This window comes from Puntigrus tetrazona, chromosome 7, assembly GCF_018831695.1.
Source record: "Puntigrus tetrazona isolate hp1 chromosome 7, ASM1883169v1, whole genome shotgun sequence".
In the NCBI taxonomy this organism is placed as follows: Eukaryota; Metazoa; Chordata; class Actinopteri; order Cypriniformes; family Cyprinidae; genus Puntigrus; species Puntigrus tetrazona.
In genome coordinates, this window is record NC_056705.1 from 16,410,096 (window position 1) to 16,421,405 (window position 11,310).

At 37.3% G+C, this 11,310-nt stretch overlaps 1 protein-coding gene across 1 annotated transcript; it reads right to left on the reverse strand.

The window, feature by feature from the left end:
• Positions 1-468: 468 nt before the first annotated feature.
• On the reverse strand, positions 469-9,980 carry LOC122349581 (adhesion G-protein coupled receptor G5-like). The gene is given in 15 exon segments (XM_043245685.1): positions 469-1,205; positions 1,417-1,691; positions 1,773-1,887; positions 2,003-2,262; positions 2,379-2,497; positions 2,788-2,891; positions 2,987-3,029; positions 3,327-3,443; positions 3,559-3,681; positions 3,787-3,869; positions 3,872-3,900; positions 4,580-4,628; positions 4,775-5,218; positions 5,374-5,459; positions 9,698-9,980. Coding segments are annotated over 14 exon segments (1,953 nt in total). The 5' UTR covers positions 5,441-5,459; positions 9,698-9,980; the 3' UTR covers positions 469-1,080.
• Between the last annotated feature and the right edge of the window lie 1,330 nt (positions 9,981-11,310).

The following is an 11,310-nucleotide window of genomic DNA, read 5'->3' on the forward strand; positions in this document are numbered from 1 at the left end:
TGGGACTGTTCACCATCAAACATTGGTGATGTAGGCCTAGCTAAGAGAAAACGGATTTCACAGTAAATGATCTCGTTTCCAGCAGCAAGAAAATTTGTTGTTTTGCAGAACATCAGTTATATGAGAATAGTAAAACATGTATGGAAAATTATTTCAGATCTAATATCTATATAGATTTTCAGAATTGACAGCAATTGGAGCAAAACGTTCACATTCCCTCTAACCTAAGATTTTAAATAGAAAATATTGCCTGTGTTTTTACCTTGCTCCTTTATAAATGACTTCTCGCAGTGTGTTTATTAATTCTCTTCAATTATTTTATCTTCATAATGGATGAAAAAATTAAATTATTTCTAATAATTAGCCTAATTTTATATAAAGCCTAAAACAAATAATTTTATGTTTACTCATCTTTCCGCTTTGTTGTATAAAAGATGTCCGTGTTTAAAAATATAGAAAAACAATCAATGAAAACCACAGCAATATTGAATTTATATATTATAAACATATACACATACAAAGTCACAAAAACTTTAAAAAAAACATGAAGTTTGTGCTTTACTCTATTACAAAAATCTGAAGAACTAACAAAAGTGCAACTTACTTCTGAGTTTGTGAGCTCATTTACCTTGATCCTAAAAATACATAAGGAATGCACTTTTTTGGCAGTTTCAAATTGCGTTTGTCACACTTTTCAACCAAAAAATAAAATATTTTTTTTATTCACCATTAAACGTAATTTGCTAGAACTCCTTTTCACATCTTACAGTGAATACAGCAGTATTACATAGCAGTAAAAAAGCTAAAGTGCAAAGCTGAAACAAACTATTATACTCGTACTAAGAATATGAATACATAAACACAGCTTATGACAGGTGAAACATTTAAGCTCATCTCCCCGACGCTCTGCGGCCCAATATCAGTGCAATGTTTTCTGAGGAACATTCAACACCCTAACCAGCAGGATGAGAAAGGATATTTACAAATGCCCTTTAGGAATAATCTTTCATAGTAACATCTCTCTGAAAGAAGTGAAATTTGGCAGTTTCAGAAAAACACTGTTTAAGCGTCACCAGAGTTTTAACTCTTCTCATGCGTCTGCAGCATATGCTGTTTTGAGGATCCAGAACTGCTCCCATCCGAAAAGGACCTGTCTTTCTTCTTCATCCGTTCAAGAGCATAGTATCGCAGCATGAGAAAAAATCCTGTTGGAAACAAGGAAATGAAATATAAAGACAATTTTATCCAACAGAATGGAAGATAATGACTTGAATCCGAGATGTCTGATGCGAACGTAATGATAAGAAAAGGAAACGCGTTTCGGGGTAGTTTTATTTTTATATGGCGCTACAGGAACTCAGCTTGCGTTGACACAATAGCCTAGCCTCAATGCGACCTTGTGTATTTTGCGATTACCTTGTAAGGAATTGATAATGCAGAAGAGGAAGAGAATAGTCTCTGATATAGGACCAAAACTCAGGAAACCAAGGCCCCACGTTGTGCCAAAAAGACAGGTCAGACCCCAGATACTGAGAAAAGCCACGTGAGTCTTCTTCCAGTCAGGTCGGTTGCGGATCTCCCACACCACCAGGAAAAGCATGACTGCTCCAGAGCTCACCACAACAGCCAGTAAGCCAACATTTATGATGTAATGAGCCAACAGGCTCTTGTCATACTCCAACATCCAGCACCTGGATAAGCAGGGCAGAGTTTATTATCATTTTTATATACTGTTATATCTAATAGTAAGCATTGTAAATATGTCTCCTTACATGCGGTAAGGATTGTTGACATCATCACTTGGAACAATCTCCCTTTCGCCATAAATATCCACTTTATAAATGTTCTCTATCAAGAGCAGTATACCGACTAGCAGAACTGGAAGACCTGAAAAACATTGTCATTGAAACATGAAGATATTCATTAAAATATTTATATTCGGTACACTCTCCTGCTTGTTTTTGTAACTTTAAATACTATCTACTATTATGTTTTCACTTACCAAAGCCTACTATATAAAATATCCATGTCGGTAGAGTTGAGTTGAACACCTTGCGAATTAGCAAGAAGGTGTGAAACACTTCCATGGCCATCCAGCAGAGGGTACTGAGCAGCGCATAATGCAGAAGAGATCCTGTTATCTTGCAAAGTATTTTATTTCTTACGTTGGCCAATGTACCAGTAAGAATGAAGAACAAGCACAAGAAAAATATCGCCACTACTAGACCACGGTGAACCAGCGAGATCTGGGTTTTCTTCCCTCTTTTGGATTACAGAGACAAACGGACAAAACAAGACAAAAAAACAGGGTGAGATTCGCAATAATAGTTTCACTGAACAAGCATTTTCTTGTGATAGTGTTATGAAGTCATGGTTACCTGCGTTTACAGAGCCAATAGAAGAGAACCAAACAGCTCACTAAGGACACGGCACAGCCCACAGCGGTAATGAACGTAAGGGCCTTTAGATGGCGAACTGTAGCCTTCTGTTCCACTTGCTGAAGAGAAGAAGAAAAAGACACAAGGTATTAATCATTAAAGCCACTTTACGGAAAGTCTCAAAGATTCCTCTGTTTTTATTTCACACCAGATGCAGTCACTGACTAACTGACAGGTAGCGTTCAGTTTAGGCATTTCTCATTCATTTATGTCTACGACTTCAAAAGCTGTGGTATGATTGGTTAATAAATCACGTGTGATCCAAGTTGCCCATTGCACTTTCTCCAATGGGATTTGATATACATTTATGTCATATTTAATGTAATTTCTTCATGAAGCTGCTACCCACCACAAGAATAGCAAAGTATGTGAGGTGATTACAGCAGCATTCTGTCTCCATGTCATGGGTTTTATAAGTAACACAGCCGTCGTATCTCCAGTTCACTTCATTATCTGCAGACACATCAACAAAACAGTCTGTTATTATGCTTGAGCTTGCACTGAAACACTGCACTGATGTGTCTACGAACATTAAGACTTGAGCGCACCTTTTCTTGTGTCCCATGAAACACATCTTCTAGAATGGTTAGACTGCGAAATTAAATAGAAGAGGTTAGGAAAAAATGCATCTGTAATCAGTTCAAAGAGTGGCTCAGAATATTTGTTACCAAGATTTTATGATATTCGGTACGAGTAAATGTGGCACTTTCAATTTAAATGCCAAAAACAAATCAGCATGCCTTGTCATGTGGTTTTTATGGTATAAATTTAGTCTACTCAGGAAAAAAGTCTAATGGTGCTAATCTTATAAATAGACTTTTAATATCACCACAAACATGGTATGACATGAAAAAGTATGAAAAACGAAACATTCACGAAAAGACTTACTGGGAGAGCGGAGTGATGAAACCTGATTCGGACTGGTTCTGGGAGGTTTTTGATGATCTCGTTCTCCACAGAGAGTCCAACTATGCCATCCAGAACAACTGCATCAGACGATGCCCTCTGCACAACAAAAAATAATACTGTTGTGTCATACTGTACATTGCTGTATATGTTAGTAGGCTAATGGAAGCCGAATAATTCACATGATTTACTTCTTCTTAATGTTGTCATATACCTGAAATAATGTGTTGTCCGTGTAGTAAGTACACACCACTTTGGATGTGCTCCTTGATTTAGATTTCAGTGAGGAGGGAAGATAAATGGAGGGTATCATGTTTGGTGATACAGTTCGAGAGACCTGGAATGCAACATATATATTTATTCATATGCTAAAAAAAAGACCGTCCTCTGACTTTATTTGGTTATTTGAACTTTCTGCTTCTAAAAGGTGAATGTTATTTACTGGCAGAGTGAAATTGAGTCCTGTGAAACCCTCCTTGATTTCAATGGTGGTGCTCTGAGCGCAAGGTAGTTCCACACGACCTATTTTTTGGATTTCATCACTACTTCCTCTATCCTACAAACACACAGAAACACACGCATTAGGGCATGATCAACACATGTATTAAAAATGAAATAGTTCCAATATAATATTTACATATTTCATGCACAGCCTGACTAGCTAACCAGGTTTAATGCAATTTTATGTGTTCTTTCTAATTTCTACATCTGCATTGATGCCATAATACCACTATCTTTTTTCATTCAAAGACAAAACGCTTATTTATAGTAATTTTAAGGGTGTGTACACCTTATGGTTATAATAAAAACCACAGTAAACACTTCTTTTGTAACCACACAATATGTACCCACCCCGTTCTGCATTAAATAGCTTATGCATTAAATTAATAAGATGTCTTAGCACATCACATGACCATGCACAATAAATGGGACGTATATACAATAAATAAAATGTTTAAATGATGTGTAATGTATTAAAAAATCCAACAATAAATTTTGCAGTCCATGCATAAAAAGTCAGCATATGTTAGAAAGCCATTGTAGTCATGGGTTCAATTTCCTGTTTGCGGCTCAACCTCTGTTTTTCACTCAACTTTAAGCTTGTCCTGATTGTGCTCTTATAGGCATGCACACAACATCACTTCTTGCTATCTGCATGATAAACCACATCAGTTTCTAACACTCTAAAGTAATAGTGAAACTACCAAGCTAAAATAAAACGACGATTGGCTCACATGTTTGCTCCACTGGGCTTCTGACTTGCCACATCACAGAATTTCTCCTCTATAAGTGGAAAAACAAGAAATAAATAAAACTAATTACATACATAGAAATGCTGAACACAGATTAGTCAATGTAATTTTTCTTATTTTTAATTGTAAAAGATTAAAAGATAACAAAATGTGAAATATTGCACTAAATGTTCTTACTGCAGTTGATTGTATCTCCTCGAAATATGTATTTTTCTCTGACATCATATCTGACGATATCACCGTGGATGCTGCCATTCACAATACCATAAACACCAGGAGTTTCTTGACTGGATTGTGAGAGGTCAGTGCAGCACGTTCCTTGAAGACCAAGTGATTCACAAAGAGTGTAATTCTTTCCATTCACCTCCACTATCAGCAGATCCAGCAGCGGCTCCCAGAACACACAGAACTGACTTTGACTTTGAAGAGGGTTCGATTTTAGAAGAACGGATGAAGATTTTGTGCACTTGGCTGTGATTCTGCCCTGAATTGAGAGCGTACTCTCATTGGCCGAAATCTCAATGTTCTCACAGCCTGTTTTCAAATTATAACTCAGATTTTGGTGTGCGTTGCCATGGCGCCATGTTCCACACATCTTAAAGTTTCTGTCATTCTCCATTGCTGAACAAAATAGATAAATAAATAAATAGATAAATGTTAACTTTGAAGAATTCTAAAGATATTTATAACAAATCAAAATAGATTAAATTAAACAAGATACTAATAACAATGTGCAGCTAGTACATTTCACTTCATCAGTAATAACCTATACTTACCTTGACCCAAAATGAACAGAAGGCAAGCGATTGTCCACATTGTTACACATTTTGGATTCTGCTCCATTGTAGCTCATAGATGATGTCTGAAAAGCAACAGAGAACTCAGTTAACAAAAAATGTAAAAAGAAATACACAATGACGTGGCACAGCAGCACCCCATACGAATAGGAAATCATGTTACCAATATCTTTGCTGTTCCTTCCTCTTACCACCTCATTTTAGTAAAAAAAACATCTTCTTTATCTGTAAAATTAAAACCTTCCTTTTCTTCTCGCAAACTTATTATTCTTGAGATACAAAGGCAGACATCTAGCAACACATCTATTCCTGGGCCCTTATCGATGAGAACACATACATGCAAGTGTAAAAATACATTCTGATGCATGCTTGGCTGCAACTGCCAACTCTTATCAATGAGAACAGACTTTCTTTTGAGACAAAGAGACTATTGAGATGATAACGCAAAATGCACAACTGCTTACGTCACGATCTTTGTTTTGTTTTTCATCAATATATGAGTCCTCATGCTCAAGACAAAGAGCTTGTCTGGGATCTACTATAAAATGAATCATAATACACTAAGTCCCAGTGCGCTAAAACAGCCAGCCAGTGACAGTGGATGAGTCACGAGACATCGAATGGCATGTTTTCTGACCTGAGTCAGCACGGGTCGCTGAGCCACACTACAAATCCCCGTCACTTTTGAAAAGTGTTAAAAGTGTAAAACACTTTTAAGGGTGTTAAAAGCTTCTTTTTCACTTTTGTGACTGACTGTACACAGACGTGAGAAAACTGTGATATTTTCTTACGCACACGCAGTAGTTCACCCAATGACTGATAAACTGGAGTCACGTAGATTGCTTGTGGATTATTCTCATGTTTTTATCTGCTGTTTGGACTCTCATTCTGACGGCACCCATTCACTGCAGAGGATTCATTTGCGAGGAAGTGACGTAATGCATTTTTTTGGTTGTTTTGGAGTTATTTTTTTCTTAATTTTTATTTTTAGTTGAACTATTTTGTGCAGTATGCCAATTTCACAAGTAAATTTAAGCTTCTTGTGGGTAACACAGGTTCAGTGCTTCAACCCATTAATTGGTTCTCACGTACGTAGCGCAGATGCGCCGTTTCGCTTTTCTACGTGTTGACCTTTACATCTGTCAGAGCTAGGAGCCAAACTAGTCGAAATGAAACTGTAGGAGCACACTGTAAAGATCAGACACCACTGTGGCTTTCCTGCATTTACCAACTTCGAGCACAAACATGCATCAACCTGTTGTGACAGGCATTATGCAAAACATAACACCTGCAGCTATACTCGATTTGGTCGGAAGACAACTCTCTGATGGGTTCTAGAACTACAAAATTACTCCGCAATCGCATGCGTGCATAAAATGAGGCGTAAGAGACACATAGGTGAGATAAAAGAGATGCTAACTAAAATAACTGTTGTGTTGCTAAAAAAAATGTAAGCAATGTAACTGTGAGCATTGATAGTATCTAAACAGAAAATGTGCACATATTTTCTTTCACTAGACAGAGTTGACAAAATACAAACATTTTGACTTTCAATCTGCAATGTATCTGTTAAACCGATTATTGCATACACTGCCAGGAGTATGCGTGACATTTAGTAAGTGTTTTGACCCAATGATAGCCTATACTAACACGGTAGCAACAAATATTCTTTAGCTTAAGCGAAGTTGCCTATTTCCAAAGGAAATGTTAATATGCAATTTAGACATAATAATAAAAAAAGGAATCAAAATATACCAAAACCTTTAAATGAAAACAACCTACTCAACAGCAGTTGCCATCTTCTTGCCTATTTTGTGGTTATTCATTTGGTTTCGTAGTTTTTCCACCCACACTGGTCACTGGTTTCTACCAGGCCCCAAAAACAGGTTCTTACAATGCAAACTACTTGGACGCATGTTATTAATCAATCGTACTTTTTATTTACTGTATTGCACTTTTCGAAATATCCAATGCAATTCAAAGTGCTTTATGGGCATAAAGCAAAAACGGACAAAACGCAAGCAATGAAAATAAGAAAAAAAATATAACAAAATAGTAAAATGTTAAATGTGTGCAGAACTGAAACAACACAATTAAAATATTAAAAAATACAATTATTTCAATGAAAAGCCATCAAATCTGAGCTGCTAAACTGTGAAATGCTACTTGACATTTTTCCACTGTAAACTGTACTACTGCGCATTTAACAATATATAACAGGATTATGGTCTACACTGAAATGGGAAACAAAAATAGAATACAGAAATTGTGTAAATAGACGGCTAGTTTTAACGGAGCAGGCTACTGATTACCACTGAGAGTAGCCAGTTCCTCCATGCTGTTTAAGAAGGGTGCGTCTATGCCTCCGCCCTTTCTGGCCCTCTCTCCCTCTGCCATTGTTCCAGCTATGTGGACCTCACAGCAGTCAAAGAATGTCCCTTTTCTCTCCAAGCGCCACCGAAAGGAAGCTGGTGAAGTCCATTTATTCAAAGGAGGCGTGCTGCCAGATTCAACTTAGCTCATAAAGGAATTTTTGCTAAAATAAATAATATTTTCTTGCCCTTACTATGTTATTTCCCGCTCTACAGCCATTAACAACAAACCTCACGCAATCATATTACACTTCCTCTTTTAATTACAATGAATGTGCGGAAAATTGCATCGCAGACTTATGAGCCTCCGCTCCTGCTACTTCATTTTTTCCTGCGCTGATAACATCTCAACATGACATTCAACATGTTTTGAAGTCCCACCTAAGCCTCAAGAGAGACAAAACCGCAGAGTGCTTGCGTTTCTAGAGCATTTCCATGACCAGTGTTGTGTCTAGCAAAGCTATCAGCCTTCGCAGAACAAGAATGTGAACTTTGAGATGAACTAGGTCAGTCTATTGTCCTGACATCATTGCCAGACAAAAAAGCGAGAGGTCTTTCAGCTCGCTTCATTCTGAGCTGAACTGACAAGTAGCAGGGACTGAGGCCAAAGGTCTTTCAGCAACTCAGTGGCGACCACATTGAAGCTAAGTTGCATTACTGCAGAAAACTCGATGACGTTTAGTTGCGCAGATCAAACACAGCGGTTCAGACAGGAAAACCAACATATATTACAAGACATGAAGAGAAGTTAAAAAGAAAACATGTCTGAGTGTAAATAAATAGTCAGTAAGACACCTATTGCGGGTTATAATTTGTGGTTATAAGCCTAAAAGCACCAGTTATTTTAAAAAAGTAGCAATTCAGCTCTCTAAAAGGCAAAACTAAAGCATGTCAGTAGGCAAAGGCTCAATCTTCTCAGTAAGCTGTATAGAAGGCATAAAGAAAGCATTCCTTTCTATTGAGGTGGACTGAATGAGGGGTGGGGGGTTACAGGATTGTGGAGGGTTTCACCGAAGCACACGGTCTTAGCTTGTCTTTGATTTGTCCATAGCCTCAGAGTAAATATGCGGCTCCTGCTCCTCCACCTGCGCTCCAATTTCCCCAAGGAGCTTCTTGTCTCATATATTAGCAGTCAGTGTAATACGTTGAAACCCATATGAAAATATAGAAAACAGAATAACTGCACGTCTCTCTTAAACGCTGAAGTGACTGCTGTTCAAATCTAATCCTATTAAAGGTTATTGCATATTATGTGTTAGATGAAGCTCGTAATTTATTTCACATAATTTTAGCATATTTTAGTAATTTTACAGTTTCTTCTAATAACGCGATTACAAAAACACAGCACCATTTATGACAATACAAAAGAATGATGAGAGAGCGGGGCTAGTTGTCACAAGAGCTAGACACCTAGGGTTTTGATAACACAAATATTTAGTGGACTCGTATATTGCTTTCAAAACCTCACTTTTTGCTAAATAAATCCTCCAAACGTAAAGTTAATCTGAATTAATTTTGCTATAGCTATAAACAAGTGAACGCATTGAAACCACACTGCAGCATCCACTGAAAAGGAAAGGACAGAAACATGCGTTTTTCATAAATATCACACCGGGGCAGGTTGTCACAGATTGTTATCACATTATAGAGTGTGTATTCGCTTTGAGGAATTTTGCTTATTCACATGCATTTCGGTTCATATTTTTCTAATTGGTTTAAACAGTCGTAAAAAAAAAATGCAAGTAGTAAAAAGTCTTTAAACTCTTTCAAAATGATATTAACGCGCACATTTTGCTACCACTATCAGAGATTATGTATGAAATCATAAAAAGTACACTCCTAACGCCTTTCTTTACGCCTTTCTGAAACACCGAGTGATCCGACATCGTATCATGTAACATATTCGCAAACACATAAAGAAATCTCCTTACCGTTCACAGACTAACGCAGAACACTTGCTACCAGCGTCTCGTACACAAAACACTCTCGTGGTTCGGAAAAAGGTCGCGTTAAACGGTTGCTGTTTATTTTGCGGTAACGTCCCCGGTGAGACAGAACCTGTCAATACACGTGTAATATAAAACGAGAGAAAGAGCGATAAACTCGAGTGACTTGGGCGCTCGCAGACTCCGCGCGAAGTGACTCAGTCCCTCAGAGCGCGTGAATGCTGAAGTGAACGCGCTGGCGTTACATTATCATGTAGTCACGATACGGAAAGCGGAGGTAGCCTTTACTACTACCACGAGATCCTAGAAACCCTCCACACTGCCTGGGGCGGTCGCATGACAGCACGAAAACAGCTGTCAAAAGAATATTTTATCAAAAATACTTCATAAAAGCTAGCTTACGCTAAGAAAGTTGGGCTGCAATATAAATAGGCTGTAAAGGAGGAGTACTGAGTTTGCATGTGTTTTTTGTTTTTGCATGAAAAAAAAAAGCTAAGTAAAATTACCTTATGCAAAACAAGTCTTTTTTTTCAGTATTGTCAAGCAACGTGTCCTTTTCAAGGGCAACCTCTGTTGCCTCGGAATTTGTTACAAATTAATCCCTACAATAAAGCCATAACGTCCAGGATACTGATAAGATTGCATTGCTAGCTAGACAGCCTAGTGCTCTGTGTGTGCTGTCTGTTGATCTGTTAGAGCACCTGGCTTCCTGTGCTCTCAGCTGCTATTTCGACAGCATTTATAAAGGCCAAGGTCTGACAAAGGCTTTTTTGTTTCTCCAGAAGATTGATGTCGAAAGACCATAAATAAAGAGTCAGACATTTACACGGCATGTTTGATTCTGTTTGATACATCTCCTATTACTGTGGTTAGAAGTGATTTATAGGCTAGTAATATCCCTTTGTAGAAATGCAGCAGAAAGCCCATGTACATTTTTGTTATTATCTATAATATATTTTCATTATTGTATTTGTTATGTCGCATAATAATACATTCAACATTTTTGGGTCGGTAAGGTTTCTATATGTTTAAAAGAAGTCTCTTTTGTTCACTGTTAGCTGCAAAATTGCAACAAACTACAGTAAAAACAATAACATTGCGAAACATTATTACAAAATAAGTGCTTTCGCTTTCAGTATATTTTAAATGTAATATAATTTTATCAGCATCCTCTTTTCTGAAACGGTCATTACTCCAGTGTGCAGTGACAGAAATCATTGTAATATGCTAATTCGACGCTTAAGTAACATTTCCGCTCTTAAAAGATGCATAAATGGGAAAATAATGCTACGGTTAGAAAGATTAGTAATAGTAGTACGTAATAAGTCTTGAGAAAGTGTAATTAACAAAAATAAAATTAACAAAAAAAAGTCCCCTGAACCATATTAGTCATAGACTACCTGTGTATACTTCTAAATGATATGTTTATACATGACTAAAAGCTGTAAATTGGTCATCACATCCTGAAAAGAACCAAGAATTTCGTTTTCACTATTTAACATGCATGGTTAAGCTATAGACAATGTGTAACTTGTTCCCCGAGAGGACATAAACTCCTTTCAGTGAGGTTTCAAATGGCCGCTGCAGCGTTTATGTCT